The sequence below is a fragment of the Mixophyes fleayi genome, chromosome 5 (assembly GCF_038048845.1).
Source record: "Mixophyes fleayi isolate aMixFle1 chromosome 5, aMixFle1.hap1, whole genome shotgun sequence".
NCBI lineage: Eukaryota > Metazoa > Chordata > Amphibia > Anura > Limnodynastidae > Mixophyes > Mixophyes fleayi.
The window spans coordinates 45,303,592-45,326,811 of record NC_134406.1 but is presented as its reverse complement, the minus strand read 5'-3'; the positions used below and the strand labels follow the sequence as shown (position 1 = coordinate 45,326,811).

The following is a 23,220-nucleotide window of genomic DNA, read 5'->3' as shown; positions in this document are numbered from 1 at the left end:
TGACTCCACAATCCTACATATTGCAGAATGTTCCTACACATCAGCCAGCTTTCTCTGCAAGCTGCGGAAGGATAGACTTATAAACACAGGTAGCACTTAAGAAAAGCATAACGTCACCAAGACATATAGGGAGGTCAACACAGTGAGAAGCGCACTGATGTTCCCTGTGCAAAGTGCTTGTGTTACATATAAAAGAGAACAATGAACTGTGCAAATGTCACCTACATCACATAATAAACTCTGTATAAAAACACCATAATTGGCAGTAAAGTGAAAACATAGAAATCAAAATGATCCAATAAAATACACACATTTATTCAAATTGACAAATATTAAAATAGAGACTAAACAAAACATGTAGAATGATACTAATTTAGTAGCAACATGAATATTGCTGCCAATAGGAGAGTTAATTGCACTGATTCTACATGTTTTGTTTAGTCTCTTTTAATATTTATGTCAATTTGAATAAATGTGTGTATTGTATTGGATCATTTTGTTTGTTTTCATTTTCCTACCAAATTATGGTGTTTTATACTAAGTTTATTATGTGATGTAGGTGTCGTTTGCACAGTTAATTGTTCTATTTTATATGTTAGATATGATGGAGAATTAACACTGCCTCCTATGAAAAGCTGCATTGGGGGACCTCTTAATTTAATTCAATACATATTTTTTGTATACGGCATTTCTGGTTACTCCTAGCGCCCAAGATAAAGTTGGTGTTTTGGATTTTTGTACTATGTGGTTGTGTTGACTAGCTTTTCTTAATTATGAGTGATCCCAGTTTACATAGTGAAGTAAATACTAGTGGTCCATATCCTGTTCCGGGATGCTTTTTTTTTTTTTTTTTTTTTTTTTATACTTTTCTTTTTTCTTTTCTTTTTTGGGTTTTTCTTTAGTCACCATGGTGATTAGGACTTGTCCATCCCTAGCCTACTAGTATTATATTTGTTAACCTCTAAATGGCATGTTTTTATTATATATATATATATATATATATATATATATATATATATATATATATATATATATATATATATATATATATATATACACACACACACACATACACACATACACACATACACACATACACACATACACACACACACACATACACACATACACACACACATACACACACACACACACACACACACACACACACGTACGTTAACCCGTGCATGATACTCATGCATTCTAGTCAAATCAAGCTACTTAAGGTGTTAAAAAGGTTCTTGTCATGCATTTGGGCCATAGCCCAGGCCTCAACCACCAACCACTCCCCACTGTCACCCCCGGCAACCACCAACCACTCCCAACTGTCACTTCTCCTTCAAGAAATATATATATATTTTTTTAAAATCTTTATAAACACTTTTAACAATTAACAAATTAAAAACATCTTAGTATACCAAATTTCAGCCCTTTCTGAAATTTTTTTTTCCACACACACTAAGAATCTAGTAGGTCAGTGTATAACTCCGCCCAGCAGGTGGCGCTGCAGCTTGGTTTTATTTTTTCCACACACACACAGACTAACACACGCCACTAGACATTTATATATTAGATAATCTGCTTCCTATTTCTGAATGTGTTCCAAACATTGCATCACTGTCCCTCACATGCTGAAACTCAAAAACACTTTAATGATTAGAACGTAGCACATTGGAACCAAGTAACTGTGGTATCTAGAATCATACAGTTTAAATTACTAAATTATTTACTATGTAGAGCATGGACAGCACAGTGGCTAAGTGGTTAGCACTTCTGCCTCACAGCGCTGGGGTCATGAGTTCAATTCCCAACTCTGACCTTATCTGTGTATGTTGTCCCCGTGTTTGCGTGGGTTTCCTCCCACACTCCGAAAACATACTAGTAGATTCATTGGCTACTATCAAAATTGACCCTAGTCTGTCTGTGTGTATGTTAGGGAATTTAGACTGTAAGCTCCAATGGGGCAGGGACTGATGTGAATGAATTCTCTGTACAGCACTGCGGAATCAGTGACGCTTTATAAATAAATGATGATGATGGAATGCATTATACATATTATGTTTTGTTAGTGCTATTAATGATATTTGAATATTTTAGCACTGTAAAATTCATGATTTACATGTTTACTGCTTGTTCCTAACTAAGACCCTGTTTACAGGAGCAGTACTTACTGGTTTTAAAACGTCATGTTCACCCATGTGTGAATATAGCACTGTCTCAGCACTGCACAGGAATTGTTGATTCCTACCTAGAAAGGTATAGCGATGCATTCACCCACGTGACATGTTAAAGCCTGGTAAATACAGATTGTGTAAATGGATACTTTCTGTAAGTTATGTTCATACAAACATTGAAGAATTTAAACTACTACATACTATGATACTTTATTAAAAATGTTATCTAGAACTGGAGTATGTAAGAAGACATGCAATAGCAAGATTGTTTTTCTTACATTTTTCTGACTTATAGGAGCACCTGCTACTAGTATAAACACAATGTTGGCACTCTTAAGTAGGAGTATTGTCAAAGTACACAGTGAAAATCAAATTCAAATTTTCAACACACTTAACTACATTATGTAATTGAAGCTTTTTGTTTGCGTTTATAGCACAATGTTTTCTGACTTTGTAAAAATAAACATTCACAGTTAAGACTGTCATATTAGTTTTACAAATGTTGTGTACTTCTTGAAATACAGTATTTAGTACTGTCTGCGTAATGGTTACTGTGCTATCCAAGAGTTGGCAAGGTCAGTTAAGTCATCAAAAGTAAAATAGAGTGGTTTATTGTGAAAGAGACTATTTGGACCATTTATAAATGAAACCTTTGCATTGCCTTTTCTTCAAGGAATTGATCTTGCCTCTTTTTGACCTAGATCCTGTAGTCAACCTTGCAGGGATATTTGAAACAACTCAATCGAAATGCTATTGTGCCATCTGCTATAGTTTTGAATGCCTCCACTTTATCAGCTCTTGACAGGATTTTGACTCCTCACTACAGTTTTCCCAATGGATTTCCTTTGGAATGGCTACTCTAAAATTAAGATTAGAGTCTAAATCTGATTTCCCACCAGAACAAATCTTCAAGACAGAAGGGACCTAATTAGGAAGTGTCATTGTACCACAAGTCAATTCACATATTGGATGTTGCCATGAAAAATCCAAATTTTGTTGTAGCATTTAGTGGAGAAGCTGATACAAACAGTCAACAACTGCTGTAGAATGTTCATTAAGTGTTGGAACTTAATGAACATATACTATAAACCCAATGTCGCCATTAATATATAGTGTGTAGTACTAAACTAGCTTGTATACCTCCAAGACAGGTGTCTATTCTTACTATATGTCCCATTTATTTGCTGCTTCTCTGTCTTGCATCACCCTGGAGCAGTACAGATATTTAAGTATTTCTTGTGGTCAATTCGTTAAATGATATGTGTAACTTTGTTGACTAGGTTTTTTTTTTTTCAAATTGCATACTCTAGTCTATCTAAAATATTTGGGCTGAGCAAATAACTATTCTGTCTGTCTGGGGACAAAAGATACAGTGCCCGATCTCACCACCATATCATAGATGATCAATGTTGGTAGGTTTTATATTGTACAGTGCAAATTCTGTTTGTTGTGGAATAATGGAAACCTGAAACATATAACCTGTGAGCTATACACTATGATAGACCTTGAAAGGAAAAAAATGTGCTGCAGTGTTAAGCCTTTGAGTTGTGCAAAGCATTTTAATTGTTTAGTTCAATGAGTGATATTAAAACTATATAATTTTTATATTGTAGCCTTAAACTGGTAGCTATCGTATGAATTAATGAATGTAGAGATGTCTGGTTTATTGCTCAAAAGGTCAGTTACTTTAGTTCTATCCAATGTAACTGAGATTAATTTTAGATTTTTGTTTTTCATTTCATTTTGCTGTGAAACAAGTAACTTTTAGATCACTAATTAGCACATAGTTATGTATAACTGAGGTGACCCCTTGAGAGAGATAAGAAGGGGAGACTGGGGTGAAAGCTCAGATACACAGCAGCCCACAATTTAGGAATAACGCACAGAAAATTGCCGCCATTGTATATCTTGTATTACTCTTGGACAGCTCAGAAGCCATAGTTTGTGTGATTGGCTTAGGCTATGTACCCCCTACAGAAATTTTCTCCCGATGTGTTACCTATAATGATTTTAACAACGACTGATTAAAAAAAGTCCCTATCAGGACGCTAAACACACTATACACGTTTTACAAGATTTACCTTCAGATCTGTGCTCTTCATCTGTCGGAACCATCGGCTGAAAAGATCCTGACTCTGTAAACTCTATGGAGATCCTGATCATGAGTGCATACACACTGCAGGATTGGAATGACATTGTTTCATTACTGAACGAGATTTTCAAGTCCGCTTGAAAACCTCAATCAATGACTCTGTGTGCTTTGGGAAGACAATTGTTCATCGTTTCAGTGTACATACTAATGCGATATCGAGCCAAGTAGTCGTTTCACTGTTGTGTGTACTTTGCTGTACTGTGTTGTGCTATAACATGTTCAATCTGCTGAGTGTTTGTACACTAGCATAGGCCAAGAGGTTACAGCAGGAATTAGGCTGGCCACACCCATACATATTTGCTTTTCCAGACATTTGTTTTCAGTTTGGTTGTACATTACTAGTCAGAATAGTAATAGTCTGACTGTGGTGCCCAAAAAGCCAGGTCTGTGCATCTTTGTGACCCATGTGTGTACAGTTTATTTAAAGATCCTCCAGCCATCAGGCTAAGAATACAAGGGGCACTATAATCCATGTTTGTTTTTATTTAAAACATTTAATTGTGACTGAGGCATTACATCTGAAAGTAATAGTGGTTTAAAAATATTAAGAAGATCAATAGGTTCATATAAACAGAACATTTGTATACATCCTGCGCTTACCTGAAGATTTGCAGCACACAAATTACATAAAATGGAATGGGCATGTATGAACACCTCATTCTTCTTTTAAAGTATTTAAAATGGTTATAGTATATCAATGGGTGAAGAGAGAGAACAGAGGAAGCATTTACCAATCGCTGATCTGTGGAAATCAGATATAATATATCAGATAAATGACGTACTGAAGCTTTTGGTGTTTGATATTAGTGACATTGTTTGAGTTTCCCAATGATAAGTATTTGCGAGAAGGGTTAATTAACTTTAAACAAAACAAAAAAGCCTCAAGGTTTCCACATTCCACCGAATTTCTTCTTCTGATCTGTTTGATGGGGTGCTTACAAAGAGGTACGATGTCCACGAACAGGTGGCAATGGCAAAAACAAATTGCTTTGGAAAGAAATCTCAAGCGTTCGTAAAGATATCACGTATGCTGAAGTACCAAAAGATCCAAAATACCTTCTTTCCCTAACCATTCCCGAGTGTGACCACCCATCTAGTAGATCTTATTTTAAAATACTGCAAATTGTCAAACAGCAGCTGGCTGGAAATCTCACAATTTGTTACCTCCGTTATCTCTCAAATACGGTATACGTATAAAATGGAATCTAGGACCAGCATTCTAAAGAATTCTGAGAAATGGTGAAAATGTTTTGTTACAAATACTCTGAGATACTTAATTTTGTGTTTTTGTCTCTTTACAATTGATAACACCTTTAAGCAAGATTTTAGTTGAAGGCGGACTATAGAAATCTAAAACGTCTATTATGTTGTTTTTATAACTGGAGAGTTCTCGGTATTTATGAATGTGTTTGAATAAGTTGGGTGAAGAAGTCAGTTTGTGTTATAATCAATATGTTTAAAATGGTGGTGGTTGTGGTTTCAAATAATATTTTGTATTAGAATACTTACGTATTTATGTGATTTCGGTGCCCTTATAAATTAGTTTCTCCACTATCATTTGTAATGTGATTTGAGTGCATCGTATATTGCTGAAATACAGAAGCCTAAAATATTATGTTTTATACACTTCTCTTCACTTTAAAGCATTTCCCTGAATACCAAAGTGATGATTTGAGTCTTTATGATAATGCCTTTGCCTAGAACTCCCAGTTGGGATGGACATGCCCAGTTGTATGATAGTTGATCAATTTAAGATATGGTGATTTTGTTCATAAGTGTTTATCAGTGCAAACATTTCACAAGTAGTTCCCCAGGTTCCAAATGTCTCCCCTAATATAACCAACCGATAAGATTCTGACAGCCAATCAATACAAAAAATGTATATATGATGAATAATAATTGTCTAGTGAAAAGGGGAGAATACCTAATCATTGCATTTGTGTTTGTTTGAAATCTGATGCTTTCCTGATGATTCTCTGTCATTGATTATGTTAATTTGTCTCAACGATTGACTGATTACAAGCAGATACCTTGGTTTGGGTAATCCTTTGGGTCCTGGTATATGCTTCTTTTTCATATTTTTACATTCCAGTGTTAACTTCAGTTACGAGGGAGGAGGTGGTCTGGGAACACAGTACCCAGTTTCACAGCTGAAGGTCAAGAGATATGGGAATAAAGAACTTCATCAAACATCTTCAACTGATGTTAGGACAAATATGAATAAAGGCTCAACTCGATTGACAGCGTGCTTAATGTCATTGCTTAAATCGACTCACTGTAGTGTACATATCTGATGGCATAGGTCTTGAAAATATCAGAAAACACATGTTAAGGGAGTTTTATTAACTATGTATTTTACAGATATTTAACAGTTTAGTTTGAGTACATAGTGTATGTTCACATTGCTCATATACAGGCATCTAAAAGAGTAATACAGTGATGACAATAATACTGTTAGACATTAATCACTTTAGTTTGTAAAAGATTTCAAGAACAAAATAATTTTATTTAATAACAAAAATTATGTTTTTACGTTTGACTGTTCTACGAGTGCGGACATCACAGTCCCTTGGTGCCGTCCACTTCCCTAGTTCTTCATCCACTGTGATAGATGAATACAAATTTGGTTAGGCTTCAATTTAAGAGGAGAAATGTGGCAGCTTCCAAGTGGCCTTTAAATAACGACTTTCTCCCTTTTTACACTGTTGATATTTGTGCCTCTTTCATATACATTTCTATCTTCATTAATCTGCAGGTCGCCCAATTTGTCTATAGTGATTCCAAACTGTGGACTTGAATATCTTTATAATATTAGTCTGAGCATCGTCTTTTGGAGTTTATATATATTTCCCCATTTATTGTACAATATAGATGCTCCCTTTTGTATATCTAGGAGTGATGCCCTTCTGTCAAAGTATAGGATGTAAAGGATTTCCAACAATTTGTTTTTAATCTCGTATAGAAGTAGAGGTGTTGGGGATATCTATTGCTGCAATATTATCTGTTTACCTACAGTCATTATCACTGTGAGTAATGGTTTCATATCTGTAGTCGGAAAACTTAATTTCTACTTTTTGAAGTTGCAGAAAAGTTATAAGTACTTTCTGTAATTTGAGCCCAAATGTTTTATTCACAGATATCTGCAGTCTCCAGCTCTACCTTCTCCTGTCCATGTCTCACCATATGTTTTGTGTTTGTTTTTTTGTTTTTATGAAAAAAACACTTGTCCATGCCCAGTGCATTTTTTCCTACAGTTCAATTTCAAAATTATATTCACAAGTACATATGTAATAGTTTCAGGAGCTTATAGCCAAAGATGTTTGAGATAAAACAGTCGATATGAGATGAAACTTTTTTCGAAATTGCCCTCTTATGAGCCAGGGCATAAAGCAGACAGAATAGGACTGAATCTGAATGGAGCAACAGACTTCTGCATCACATGACCTACATACAACGCACAGAGGTCACATGACAAATCTAATATTAGAGGAGGAGGTGGAGTCTGCACCACCTGGCCTCCCTCATGTCTCCGTAGGAGGGAACTGTCCTACTGATTCCTGATTACTAAAGGAATTTTTGGTAGAGTGGTGAATGACTAAGTAGTTGTGGGGACACTGGTACGCCCACTGAGAGGTTAATGGGGATGTTTTGGTCCTCTGAGTGGTATGAGGGTTTGAATGGAGTTTTGGAGCACATGTGAGATCTAAGGGCACATTGGGAATTTTGTGCCTAATGGTAGTTCTGGAGCACTTAGAGATGAGGATCAAGTGAGGGATTTGAGGGGTATTGTGGTCAAGTGAATGGCCGATGTGAGGGTGTGGATGTCATTTGGGGTCTTTTAATTTTATCTAGCTATTTTTTTAGTGTTGCCAGATATGCAGAGGGGAGTGGGTGAAAGACAGCAACATCGTAGGAGACAGGAGTTGTGGGTCTGTGGATGAACATATTGTTTTAACTTATTACTGAGATTAAGGGTAAGAGGACCACACATGTGTTTCCAGAAGTGTATCAGGTTGCCCATCACTGTTAAGGTATGGCACTTTTACATACATATTTTGTAAATGTAGCTCTCCATTTTTATATTGGCTCATTGTGTATTTTTATGGATAAATCATTGTTCTCCGAAGTACCTAGGTCCCGGGTGCTCCACTCTGCTTTTTTTTTTTTACTTGCCACCCGGCTCTTGGAGCCCAAAAGTGTCCTATTATAATACAATAAACCATTGTTTCTCCAATAAGAAAAGACACTACATAAGCACTTTAGCCAGCAGTGTGTGTTAGACAACAGACCACTTGTCCTGGCAGGTATGGGCAATAACCTCCAACTTTTTTAATATTTATTGCAAAGTATTACAACTGCCCTCAGTCAGCTACTCCTTAATGCTACCCGGATGGCAATATTTTCTGGTGAGAACACTGTAAATGCTTATTTTTGGTATACTATCAAGCTCAGTAATGTATGTGTTTTAATTGTAATATAATATTATAGATTTGCTTGTTTTATTAGTATTCCTTAAAAAGTGAATGGGATCATCATTATTACTCATCATGTTTAATATTGCCATAATGCAGCATAATCATTAGAAGAGCCTCTCACAAAACTTTAGTGGGAATGTGTGATGTACTACTCCATGTTTTGGTGTTTTTTTTTTAATTATTATTATTTATTTGTATACAGAACATGTAAATCTGAACTGGGGGCTATGGTGTGTGTAATAATGCTTCTCCAAGCTGAGATTTCCCCTTTACATTTTCATTACTGAACAAGTGCACCAGCAGCTTTCCTAAAAACCTTAACAACTCGCATTGGCTGCTCAAAATCTATTTCTGTATTTGTTTGTATAATGTATTCCTTACTAAATTTCCCCATTTGTTATATGCAGATGTATGAAACTGGCAGCTGAGGTGTTTAAAAGTACTGCGCACTGCTAGCATCTTACAAACATTTCATGTGTAGAACATTTTTCTTACCTGAAAGTGGTTTTGGATGATATATTTAATATTCCAGTTAACAAGATCTTCCTCTTTGCAGACGATGACTTTGATCAATTTGATAAGCCTGGCGCGGAAAGGTCTAGAAGAAGAAGAGCTACGGATGATGACTGGGACAGGTAGTTATGTTTCTGTTTAAGCACCATACATTGATTTACATTCTCTTTACTTGTGGTGGCATTTTGTATTCCAGTCTAAGCGTAAATTTTGATTCTACTGAAGATGTTAGAGCGGCTGTAAGCATTTCAGTGTTCAGAAGATATGCAGGCTTTGACTTTGCCTAGAGAGATGCCAGGACAGCATGCAGAATTTAGCAAGCTTTCCTTCTATAGATTGGCCGGCTGATTACTGTAAATGTTGTTAAGTTTCCATTGACATTGTAAATTGTTTCATTTTACAAAATGCTCTTGAAACATGAAAGGGCTTTGTTTTCATTCATATCCATGTCCTATACCCATTCCTGTATTTACATGAGCGTAAATAAGGCAAATGAGTGCAAGACTAGCACTGGGCATGATGGTGTTAAATGGCACAGAGGGGTGGTTTGGTTATGTACAATTTAATGTGGGCCAATTATTTCTAAGGAAAGTCACCCTTTCAAAACAACAAAGTAATACGGTGGGACAACAGTGTAATCGTGTCACAACCAATTCCAATAAAAAAAAAAGTTGAAAACGTTTTTAAATGTTTTCACTTATTTTATGTAAAAGGACAGAATATATGTTTTCTGACAGCATAATGTCCTTTTCTCTTTCATCCGATCTGGGGGACACTGCTACCATGGGGTTGTGTGAGGGGAGTGGAATTTGGCACTTAACTAGTTAACTTTGTTAATGCATCTCGCTGGCAAACCCCTCCCCTCTGCAACCCCCATGTAGCCTCTTCAGTTTTAGTTAAGTGCCCAAGGGAGTTGGGTTCACTTATGCTAGGTAGTAAAAATTTTCCAGTTAATGGGGCATATTCAGTTGTCGGCGGAAACAGCGAAAATCTTGCAGCGCGCACTATTACCGTTGTTACGGTAGTTTTCTCGCTGGATTTCAGCTCGCAGCAAGCTGAAAGCCAGCTATTACCGTAATAACGGTAGTAGTTTTAACGCGGCGGGAAACTATTGAATATGCCCCAATATGTTTTATTTAACTTAAATTTTATAGATTTTTTTTCCCTACAGAGGTGGGCTCTGTCCTTCACACAGAGCACACTCATTTACGAAAAGAAGCAGCTGTCAGAGAGCCGAATGGCTCGCAGACAGCAGACAGGTTTTTTTTGGGGGGGGGGGGGGAAGGGGGTTCATGTCATTCTTAGTGCTGACAGGTGGCTTATATAAGCCGCTGTCACACTGATCGTCACTAGGTAATCGCTGCCATCGGAGGCTGCCATTGCTGGACTACACCTAGTCCCCTCCTCCGAAAAAGAGGGGGGGAGCTTGGTCTTTATTTTCAGTGACCAGGAGAAGCACTGAAGTGGCGATTACTGCTTAGAAGGAAGCAGTAGATCGTGTTTACAGCCATGGTGGTATAAGATGGAGCAAGTGCAGGACTGGGAGAGCTAGAATAATAGAGCTCCCCCGCCTGCAGAGAAACTTTGGACTCTCCCAAAGCGGCAAAATCTGCCCAGGAATAAGGCAGCAGCTGCTTCTAAGGAAATACCAGAGCTGCTGGCAGACCTCTCCTGCTCCAGACAGCTTAGCCTTGGGTAGGCTAAGTACCAATAATCCTTTTCTATACTCGCTATATAGAGAGAGGGGTGTATTATAAGACTTATTTATGCAAATATATTAATAGATAGAATATTACTTGCATAGATATTCTTTTGTTTCACACACAGCCTTAACAAGGATACTATCTTTTGACTTCTGTCATAGATTAGTTAGTATCTTCTGTCTATTTCTTGTGTGATTGCCTGTATTACATTTTATTACTGTGAACACTGTTCTTTATAAAATGTATGACAAGGGTAAAGCACCTCGATCAAAGTATTATACGTGTAAGATTAAATTACCCATTGAACAACAGGACTCGGGTGCGCTTTGTACTGACTGCAGTGGGGTTTCCATGGTAGCACAGGCACACACTAATGCTCCACCTATAACGGAAACTTCTGCGTGGTCGGCTGCCCTGATGCAGGGGATTACCACATTGGTACAACTGCTTTCTAAACCGGCAGAGATTCCAGCGGTTGCTACGGTACTCCCTTCAACCTCTGTAACAATAGACCCCCTTAGTTCAGGCATAACGGAGTCCGTTGTCTCTGGACAGGCGGGGGATCCAGAGCCAGACTATCACAGGTCCAGACCATCTGGCACCAGAGGACACTTGCACCGAGGTAGGCCTGCCTCCTCCTCCACGAATCATCCCTCTTCCAAGCTCCCGCATAAACCGACAGCTTGATGCCCACCCCACTCTTCTCACGGGAGTGGGGGGACGTTTGCATCTGTTCAGAGATCAGTGGGCAGAGTCCTCGGAGAACAGTTGGATTCGTGGGATCATGACGAGAGGTTACATAATAGACCTATCAGGCCCAGCTCCTCGTCGGTTTTTCGCAACCAGTTTGCTCCGCGACCCACAAAGAAAACGGGCAATGCTCCTCCGTGTTGCGTCTCCTCTTTTATGCAGGTGTCATCTAGGAAGTTCCAGAACACCAAAAGAGACAGGGTTTGTACTCCAACCTTTTTTTGTTTTGGTCCGGAAGCTGGGTGGCTCCTTCCGCCCTATTTTGAACCTAAAACCGTTGAATTTACACCTTACACCTGAATCCCTCAGGTCGATTATCAACGGACTGGAAGCAAACCAGTTCATGGCGTCTCTGGACATTAGACGCCTACCTCCACGTTCCAATCTGGAAGACACATCAGGCTCTTCTCAGATTCACAGTGGGACCTTCTCACTACCAGTTCACAGCTCTCCCATTCGGCCTTGCAACAGCACCAAGGGTGTTTACAAAAATAATGGCGGTGATGACGGCTTGTCTTCATTCCACAGGTGTGCAAATAGTGCCCTATCTGAACGATCTACTAATCAAGGCTGCCTCTGCTCACCTGCTCGAACAACATCTGCAGCTCACCATCAGGATCCTGGAGATGTATGGGTGGCTCATATATCGGGCCAAATCCCAGTTAACCCCTTGCCAGAGAATTACTTTTCTAGGACTGATAATGCATACCAGCAAACAGAAGGTATTCATTCCTTCCAGAGGACGAATCGCGATCCTTGTGGGACTGCAATTCAAGTTTTGTCCTGCCGCAGACAGTCGGTCCTCTTATGCATGCAATTACTAGGAAAGATGGTATCGACCTTCGAGACTCTCTCTTATGGTCAAATTCACTCTCGTTGTTTCCAATGGGGCCTCTTAAAAAAAAAAAAAAAAAAAAAGTGGTCAAGATCGCATTAGAAGTTGGAACGCCATTGGGACATTCCCTCAGATGGTGGATAGCCCAGGACAATTTGCTAGTAGGCAGGTCCTTTGCCCCATGGTCTTGGTTCTTAACATCCCCAGACGCCAGCCTTTGCGGATGGGGGTCTGTGGCCCTTCATTTTAGATTTCAGGGGCTCCGGGCCACTCAGGAGACCTCTCTTCCCTTCAGCATATTGGAACTGAATGCCATGTTAAAGGCCTTACAGGGCGCCTAGTCCATCCTGCAGGGCCAACCGGTCCGTCTACAGTCCGACAAAGCCATGGCAGTGTCGTACGTCAACAGACAGCGGGGCACCAAAAGTGCAAGAGCAATGGAGGTGGCGACTCGGATTTTGACCTCTGTCAAAAACCACGTTCCCTCCACCTCCGCATTCTTTATTCCAGGCATCCAGAACTGTGAAGCAGACTATCTAAGCCAGCATGCAGTTCTGCCAGGGGAATGGTTTCTTCATCCAGAGGTCTTTCAGTCTCTGGTTGTTTAATGTGGGACCCTGGACTAAGACCTAATGGCATCTCCTCACAACTAAAAGGTCCTACACTTTTGCTCAAGAGCAAGGGATCCCTTAGCAGTGGCCGTCGATGTAATGACAATGCCTTGGGACTTCAGGTTAGGATACCTGTCGTGTTTCCCCCACCCCCCATTTCCATGATTCCTTGCATCCTTCGGAGAGTCACGCAGGGTGGACTTCCAGTTATACTGGTGGCTCCAGTTTGGGGGTTGGGGGGGTCCTGTTGATGGCGGTAGGTCCAGGTCTTCAATTACCACCTTTTACAGGGACCATTCCAACATCAGGACTTACCTCGGCTGAATTTAACGGCATGGTTGTTGAAGCCAACCTTTGGAGGTCCAGAGGGTTCTCTACACAAGTAGTGGACACCCTCCTTAGTGCTAGAAAACCAGTCTCTGCTCGTATTTACCACTGCACCTGACTTACCTACATTAGATAGTGTGAGAGCCGGACCTCCCATATGGCTTTGTTCCGCCTCAAGATTTCTTGCCTTTCTCCAGGGTGGCCTGAATGCGGGCCTTTGCCTGGGCTCCTTAAAAGTGCTGATTTTCGCTCTTTCTGTGTTTTTTTTTTTTTTTACCATCACCTGGCAGACATACCGGACGTCAGGACCGTCCTGCATATGCAACCTCCATATATTCCACCCACAGCATCCTGGGATCTTAATCTGGTCCTTAATATGCTTCAAGGACCGCCCTTTGAACTGTTACAGACTGCGAAGATACGATTCTTAAAAAGGAAGGTTGCCTTTCTACTAGCTATTTCGTCAGCTCGTAGAGTTTCCGAGCTGGGGGCTCTCTGATTTCGCGAACCGTATCTTGTGTTTCACGAATATAGGGTAGTTCTCAGAACAGTTTCTACTTTCCTTCCAAAAGTAGTTTCCGGCTTTCATGTTAACCAAGAAATAGTGGTTCCGGTGTTCACCGAGGAACCACAAGCGTCTGGAACAGACTCTATGGAATTTCCGGATGTGATCAGAGCTCTCCGAATCTATGTCCATAGGACATCAAAGATTCGCTGCACGGATTCTTTATTTTATTTGACCCCTCAAAACGAGGATGGCCGGCCTCCAAGCAATCTGTTGCTAGATGGCTTGCGTCGACAATTAAGCAGGCTTATATCAATGCTAACCGACATGTGCCAGATCGTATTGTTGCCCATTCTAACCATTCGGTGGGCGCATTTTTGGGCTGCGCGAAATGGGTCTCAGTGGACCAGGTATGCAGAGCAGCCCCTTGTTCCTCGGTCCACACCTTTACAAAATTTTACCAATTCAATGTCTCTGCGTCGGCAGACTCCAGTTTTGGTCATAGTGCTCTACGTGCTGGGCTGTCAGTGCGGTCCCTTCCTTAAGGGGGCTGCATTAGAAAGTCCCCATGGTAGCAGTGTCCCCCAGATAGAATGAAAGGGGAAAAAAAAGGATTTTTATACTCTCGATAAATCCGTTTTTCTGATTCCATCTGGGGGACACTGCGTTCCCTTTTTTCTGCTCTTCTGCTATTTCGTCTAAACTGAAGAGGCTACAGGGGTGTTGCAGAGGGGAGAGGGATTTGTCAGAAGGATGCATTGGCAAAGCAAACTAGTTAAGTGCCAAACACCACTCCCCTCACACAACCCCATGTTAACAGTGTCCTCCAGATGAAATCAGAGAAATGGATTTATCGCGAGTTTAAAAATCCTCATTTTAGCGATAACATGAATTTCAATTAGGCGTTGCTTACTTCCTGAATGCTGTGACCTCTGTCTGTGGTAACCATTCAGCTAAGATACCAAACAAATGACTACTGTGTGCTATATTTGTGATGTGTTCCATAGTGGAATAAGTGATATTTATTAGTAATTCAGTCTGCATTGTGTATTTTCAGTGAACTGGAGGATGATCTGCTTGAGGAAGATTATTTGCCTGGGAAAAAGGTATACCATTTATTTATGTATGTGTGTGTATGTATGTATAAATTTATTTAAATGATCTCATTTAGCCCAGATATTTCTTCTGACCAATGCAATTAATGTGTTGTAATCAGATTTCACCAGACCTGTCTGATGAAGAACTAAATGATGATCTTCTCCAAAGTGATGAGGAGGAGCCTGATAAGGCTAATTACAGGTATGTTTCATTGCACCTTTGCTGTAATACATTATTTCTGACTGTAGTTTCCATGTTAAAAATTAAGAAGGAGATTCATCTCAGAGCGATGCGTCTCTGGAACATCCGGGAAGACACCTTGTGCCGATGTTATGGGACGGATCTTAGCTAAATTTTTTTCACACCCCATAGAGGTGAGAGAAAAAATTGAGCAGGGACTCCTACCGTAATTGCCGGCAATGTGCGCAGTCTGGCATCGCTGTGATAAATAGCAAAAATTCAGCACTCAAAATGACAGACCTTGTGCTGGTAACTGTATGTGTGTTACTAATAATAGCTCGGATCTGTAAGTGGAATAATACAACTAAGTCAAGAGAATGTGGCTGGCTGACATTGAGATAAAATAGATTTAATTAACAAGCGGCATAATATAAACAACAATAATGAACACAGTATGAAAATCCTATATGTTGAAGCAAAACAGTGTCCATGGGTTCCAAGGTCACAGAAGTGATCAGCCCATAAGTCCAAATACTAAGGCTAAGAAAGTTCTATAATTGTGGCCACCCTTAATAGGTAATCAGATAATGAGATGGAATATAGGACAGTCCCAATACTTGTGATGATGTCCAGTGGATAAGTCCTGATACTCGTATTAGAGCTGACGTCAGTTGGTGATGGAGGACAAGTGTCCGTTCGTGAAGTGATGCAAGCTCGTTGCTGTCGGGGTAGCGGCGTGCGTTCCAGCGTAGCACGCAAATGGTAATACCTGGAAATCAGTGTGATTGGCTGACCGGTTTTGTCACAAGCATGTGACTTTTTCAAGACTGATTTCTGCGCGCCACATCGATGGCAATTGAATTTCCCCCTAAGTTTGGAGGCAGATGATAACCTATAGCAGTGGATTGCAAACTTTTTCAGTTCAAGGCACCCTTAGGGCCGCCATAAGTTTTTCAAGGCACCCCTAAGCCAAAATAATTACCAAGTAGTCCCCCGCCTTGCTTGGCCCTGGCCGAGACACCCCAGGGGAGCCTAGGCACACAGTTTGGGAACCACTGACCTATAGTACTCATCTTGTTACAGTTCACAAACAGTGGCTTTAATTAGTATTGTTACACATAAATGTACCCAATTTTAAAGTATCTAATTAGAAATATATATATATTTTTTTTTATAAAAAATCTATTTCAATGAAGAGGAGCTTTAGCATGAATAAAGTCCTGTGTTTCTCATATTGCCTTATTACTGAAGAAATCCTGCACCTCCACCTATAACCTGAGCTCCAGCAATGTTTATTGTGATATGGCCAGTGGAGGTGCCCAATAATGTGAATCTGCATATCATCCAAAGCATAATACCTCCTCCAATCTGGGGTTTGGTAGTAGATAACACTCTCCTCATTTTGTGATATGGGAGACAATAATACAGGGGCACTGTTGTTGGCTTAGCATTTACCTGTACTACCCTCTATGCTCTGTCCTATGTTTGTGATAGCTGAAGTATCTCCCTCATGCACGCATTCTGGAGGGAGGTCTCCGGTTTTGACAGAGATGATCAAGGAATCCTTGGTTACTGTGTGATGCACGTTTCTTATGTTTTCACTCTCCTCCTTGATCAATGGTGCAGGCTTTCATTCTGAGACAGACTCCGTGTCTACATTAAGAAGGAATAGTTTTCCAGCTTTTAATTGAAATACATGTGACTGTACAGCTGTCAGACTTCCACTCTTAGTAGATCTGCAGCAGTGCACCAGACTCCTTAGGTGTCATTATGTCAGTAGGTCATATGCATCCAGAATGGCAAAGAAAAAAAATTACCACTGTTACTATATGGACACTGCTGCAGGTTTTTTTTTTTAATGTATTGTCCTTTACAGGTGTCTTAGACCAGGTCCTGTGACGCCTTGTTTTATTCTCTACCATGGGCAGGGAAAGAGGCACTATGGGGTTTAGGCATATCCCACAGGAGACAGGCCATCTCTACTAACTCTGCTCCCCCAGCAACATTATTTTAATCTGTTTGTTGTTTATGGGTTTAAGATGGACTAGGTGGACAAGTATATGTTACTTTTTCGAGACTCTGCTGTAACCTGCCCAAACATTTCATATGCCATTAAGTTAACTTGCTGGTTTAATTTTTTTTTTTTTTTTTTTTATGACATAGTTCACAAGGAGTCACTGTTAGTCTCAATGCTACCACCGGGGAGATGTCGTCATTTGACCTTTCTAAGAGCATGAATGAGGAGTGTGCAGCAGAGGAAGTAGAATTTCAAGAGGCAGATCATGAAGAGGAAAATGAGAACCTCGAGACTGGCCCTGAAGATTTGGTGGATGAGTCCTATGAAGAAACTTATGCTGAGCTAGTTGATGAGCAGGGAGAATATGGGGATGAAGAAACTACAGATGAGGTGCTGGAGCTTGAGATCAATGAACCTTTGGATGAATTTCAAGTAAGTCCTCTTGTATCTCTGCTGATCATGGTTTTTCTTGTGCCTTGAGTTTAAGGGCGATTTGAAATCTATTCACTTCTAAAATGAGAGCAGAAAATAAGACCTATTATCAGTGTCTGCCAGTTTCTTTATCTAGATTGTGACAGTTTGTGTTGACAGCTTGTTTGTTGTTAGGTTACAGTCTTTTGTCATTCTAGATGGCAAAAGAGAATCATGACCTTGAGGATTGTATCCTCGTGGATGAAAACTGCTTTGTGTTTCAGGGTCCACTTGCAATTGTTCCATACTATTTAATGCGAAAGCTATTATCCAAGCTTTTGAGCAAGATCTGATAGTCATCTAAAGCTAAAAGATTATTGACTTCCTAAAGACATCTTTAAGGTGCTTACTCCAAGGGAATGATTGATTGCTCTCACCAGTCGTTCTTGTAACTAATAGCTGTCCAAACCTGAATGAAGAGATTGAAGGGACAATGTTTGCCCACAGAGATAATAGATTTATTTAAAAAATAAATAATTTGGGGGTAGGTCGGTTAGGAAAGAAAACTGTTAATTTTGTATGTGTGAACACGTGTTTGCATTTCAATATGTTTATCCTGGGCATAATTCGTTTTTATAGCTAGAGATTTTTAAAATGTGAATCGGAAACTTTTAAAGGAAGGATAATAAATTCAATATTATGAAGATATAAATTTTCCTCTTTCATCCTATCTGGGGGACACTGCTACCATGGGTTGTATGTGGGGAGCTTGGAGTTGGCACTTAACAAGTTAATTAATTTGTTTAATACTTGCTGACAGAACTCCTCCCCTCTGCAACCCCCTCTAGCCCCAGTGTTTGTTGAGTGCCCAAGGAGTTGGGCTTACTGTGGTTGTTCTGATCTTGCTGATTTTATTTTATTTTCATTCTATTTTCATTTATTTTACTAACTGTCTATGCTGCACTGCAGCACATACACTGGCTGCGATACTATGCAGAACTGAAGGCGACTCATATGCTGAAAACAGCTGCAGCCAACAGAGTTCAGTAAGAGCAGGACGGCTCTCGCTGCCTGCACTTCATGACAGGTGTTGCCAGCGGTCTCATGGACCACTGTCACACCGGAGAACCTTCCTTGCACAGAGACCATCAGGTCACTACAGTTAAGGGTACCGTCGCTGCCATTGTGGGCAGAGAGCTCTGGTACTTGGTAAGTGGCAGTCGCCATTTGGATGGATTTACAAGTCACCCGCTCTTCAGAGCATGGGGGGGGGACTAGTGTACACACTTTTGGTGCCATCTTTGTTAGTAAAGAGACATGTGTAATGGCTGTACTGCGCTCAAACATATAGAAGCAGCACCACAGCCAGCAGGTACCACTACAGAGCCTTCATGAAGGAGGTGAAGAAATGAGCTTCCCTGTCCTGGCAGGCTACATGGACTCTTCCTGAAGCAGGAAGACACAAGAGACCAAGAGGCTGCAGATACAAACTTGCTGATAGGCTCCTTTCTCTGAGACATGGTGTACTAGACCTCATGGAGATAAGTACCTGTTGTTGTATTTTTTTTTTGTTTGTTTTTTAATAATAATAATAATAATAATATTATTATTATTATTATTATTATTATTGATATTTATTGTATATTTGGAAGAAGAAAAAAAAAAGTATCACGCTGTCCGGCGCTGCCATTAGCCATAGTGTGTAGGACACTGCAAATGCGGTCGGCCATTTCTAATTCAGATCATACCACCCCCCCCAAATTGTGAAGGAGGACTGGTGATCACTATTCGGCCCATCAAAGGAGACAGGATTACAAGGCTGACGTGGGCTTACTATAGAAGCACCACAAAAACAATCGTTTTTTGACCATTTTCACTATAAATAAGAACACGGTGAAGCAGCCCAGTTAGGTGTTTCTCTCCCATCTGCTACAATACTATGGTGTATTCCTGAAGCGGGAACTGCAGACAGGAAGGCGATTACATGGTTACAGGCTCCTCTGTGTCACTGATGGTCCTTGGCCACTAGGAGGGCTAAGTACTTTCATGAAAGTTTTTGCATGTAAATATGTATATCAATGGATATGTTTGTGTGTATATATACACATCCGTTATATATATATATATATATATATATATATATATATATATATATATATATATATATATATATATATATATATATATATATATATATATATATACATATATATATATACATATACATATATACACTATATAAAAGCCTAGTGGCGTGTCTGTGTGGAGAAAAAAAAAAACCAAGCTGCAGCGCCACCTGCTGGGCGGAGTTATACACTGACCTACTAAATTCTTAGTGTGTGTGAAAAAAAAACCTCAAAGGGCTGAAATTTGGTATACTAAGATGTTTTTAATTTGTTAATTTAATTTCTTAATTGTTAAAAGTGTTTATAAAAGAGTGGTTAGTGGTTGCCGGGGGTGACAGTTGGGAGTGGTTAGTGGTTGCCGGGGGTGACAGTTGGGAGTGGTTGGTGGTTGCCGGGGGTGACAGTTGGGAGTGGTTGGTGGTTGCCGGGGGTGACAGTTGGGAGTGGTTGGTGGTTGCCGGGGGTGACAGTTGGGAGTGGATGCCGGGGGTGACAGTTGGGAGTGGTTGGTGGTTGCAGGGGGTGACAGTTGGGAGTGGTTGGTGGTTGCAGGGGGTGACAGTTGGGAGTGGTTGGTGGTTGCCGGGGGTGACAGTTGGGAGTGGTTGGTGGTTGCCGGGGGTGACAGAGCGAGAGGAGTGTGATACTCAGGACCGCTGAGAGAGATTCCTGTGTCTGGATAGACATCTGGATAGATGTGGTGATAAAGATGAAGGATGAGGTGATGGAGAGAAATGATGAGGTGGTGACATGTGGACAAAACCCCGTTAAAAAAGGGCGCTTGCGTCGGGAAGTAACGCTCTTCCCCTGAGGAGGCCTGGGCTAGGCCCAAATGCATGACAAGAACCTTTACAGCACCAAATTGCAGATGCAAAATACCTAGAAATACATAAGAAGGGAAGCGCCAAACATAGTATGATACCAAAATATTATGACATATAAATTTATGTGCTGAAGTGGCCGCGTACCAGAATATAAATAAATCAGGCTTATCTGGTTTTATGATTCAATTAGAATCCAGATCCTTCTCGGTAGATATGTATCAGGTCCACACTAGAATGATTGGAAGCAGCTGTATCTTTTACATTCATCTCTCTGTATGTAGTCTCCAGGATCTCAGTAACTGCAGACTCTGAGCTTCCATCCTGTCACTAGTGAACTCACGATCCCATATATATACCTATATATGGGATTGTATATATATATGTGTGTGTGTGTGTGTGTGTGTGTGTGTGTGTGTGTGTGTGTGTACAGTTCATTATTATGGTATTCACCACCTATTTGTGTACATGTGTATGGGGTATATGAGATGCTCTGTTAAGTGACAAATGGTATTGCCACAGTTAATATACATTTTGCTATGTACAATATTCTGTCTAGAGTTAACTTAGACAAGATGTATACTCTCTAACAGGTATCGCATATTATATCATTCAACTTGAGATACTGTTTGTGCTTAAAGCATAGCAAGAACAGATATCCTCTATATTTACTCATTCTGCACCTATTTTGACTGTGTTGCTTTCCTACGGTATGAAAAACACATGGAACTGGTTTGCTGCAGCAGTTACCTGGTCACAGAAACAATGGCTGCAAAAGATGTTCCTGGGTAAACGGATTTACTGGTTATACTCTAAGTAATAGTTTCTCTGGAGGACTGAAAGACTCAGGGCTGGCTGTGCAGATTGTGGGGGCTTACACAGGGTAAGTAGGACCAGGATAACACACCCACCCCCCAGATATGTACATGCGCGCGCACACACACACACACACACACACACACACACACACACACACACACACACACACACACACACACTAGTGTGTGCATCCGAGTGGACACAGTAGCGACACGTGTTCAGCTACTTGCCAGGCCGGCGGAGATGTAAACTAGTGCTGCAGCCTTTTTCCTTACTGTACTCCCTTCGAAGGGGGACAAGTACCAGCCCCAAAAGTAGATACGTGTCTGGACTGGCTTGGTCACATAGCATCAAGAGTCCTCCCAGGAGAACCCAATCTCTCAGTGGTCAGTGGAAACCTTAAACCATTGACCTGGTTCTTGGTCACACCCACATGGGCGCCATGAACGTAAGTGTCAGGGGTCCACTTGGGCCCGCCCTCTAAGCCTGTCTCAGACTAGGACTCTTCTATATCAGAAGAGGTATGGAGGATTCTGCCTCTCCCCACAAGTATGCTGGGAAGAAACCTCTAGGCACTATGTCTTTGTGCATCTGGTAGTGGCAGGTCACCTAGCCTGGGACCTTATCTAATTAGAAACAAACCCGATGGTAAAAGAAGGCTCATAGAACTTGACCCTTATCCTCTTCCACTTGGAAGTATGATACGGCGGGTATCTGGTGCTTAAGACAGACACCCAAACAACATCCCTGCCTAACTCATTGCAGGAGCATTAGGGCTTTGAAAACTTGGGCTGACCAGCGAGCAGTGCAATTACAAGGCACTGCTCTCTATGTGATTCCATTGACGGAGGTTCGGGAATAATGATATGCGAAAACGCTGTGCGCAGCCTCAGTTCATTACCTGTCCTTAGACGGTTGCAGGACCATCTGATTGAGGTACTTCTGTGTCGACACTGAGTTTGTAGAAATTCCCCAAAAACCTTCTCCCTATTCAGGTTGGGTCTCATTAGGACCAGAGGCTGACATACATTATAGGTTAGCCCACGGGAGATTAGTGCTCTCCTCCCGTGGTATATTTCAAAGCAAACTCGGGCTCCGAGAGTGACTTTGCTGCCGGCCCCTCCGGGTCGGTGAGTCTGACAAAGGTCAGTAGTCCAGAGGCAATCCCCTTTTGCCCAGGGCCATTCATGGGGGGGTGATCCTTCCTTCCTTCCTTCCTTCCTTCCATGTACCCGAGTCCTAGCTTACCGATGCTGTCAAGAGCCTTGGCCTGGATCTTGCATAGTTCAGTAACGCACTATTATACATGATCCCACAAACTGATCAGCAAGGCTTATTTTGTCGTGATCCCAGGATATAGGGCAGAGGAGTTATACTACATCCTCCTTCGGCTTCCCTAGCCAGCTAGGCCGTTCAGTTCCATGCTTGCTCCACAAGTCCTCATTCTGTATTTTTTGTCAACCTTTAGGTTAAGATCTACTGTGGTCTCAGTTCTTATCAGTTTGTATCTGATATGCCCCTTTTTGGTATCCGTCTACAAACAGGACTTGTACACAGGGAGATGGGAGAAGAGTTTCCTCTGGTCGCTCCAGCCACTGACCTGGTATGGCAGTATTCCCTTGACTGGTACCCCATTCTTCGAGTGGGTTACTTCGGAGTGAGGATGTAACGGTAGGTGTTCGCCTACGATTTCCACACTCCTA

General features: G+C 40.8%; 1 protein-coding gene and 1 non-coding gene across 5 annotated transcripts in view; both read left to right on the top strand.

Moving 5' to 3' along the window:
* RBM33 (RNA binding motif protein 33) overlaps positions 1–23,220 on the top strand; it is a 90,060-nt gene that overhangs the window by 1,740 nt on the left and 65,100 nt on the right. For all 4 annotated transcript variants that reach the window (XM_075212125.1, XM_075212124.1, XM_075212128.1 and 1 more), the window contains exons 2-5: positions 9,358–9,436; positions 15,103–15,151; positions 15,262–15,344; positions 17,487–17,772. In XM_075212125.1, coding sequence (XP_075068226.1) covers positions 9,358–9,436; positions 15,103–15,151; positions 15,262–15,344; positions 17,487–17,772 — 497 coding nt within the window. The remainder of the gene's footprint in view (positions 1–9,357; positions 9,437–15,102; positions 15,152–15,261; positions 15,345–17,486; positions 17,773–23,220) is intronic.
* LOC142159695 (U2 spliceosomal RNA) lies at positions 22,967–23,154 on the top strand. The gene has a single exon (XR_012692964.1). It is a non-coding gene; the product is annotated as a U2 spliceosomal RNA (small nuclear RNA).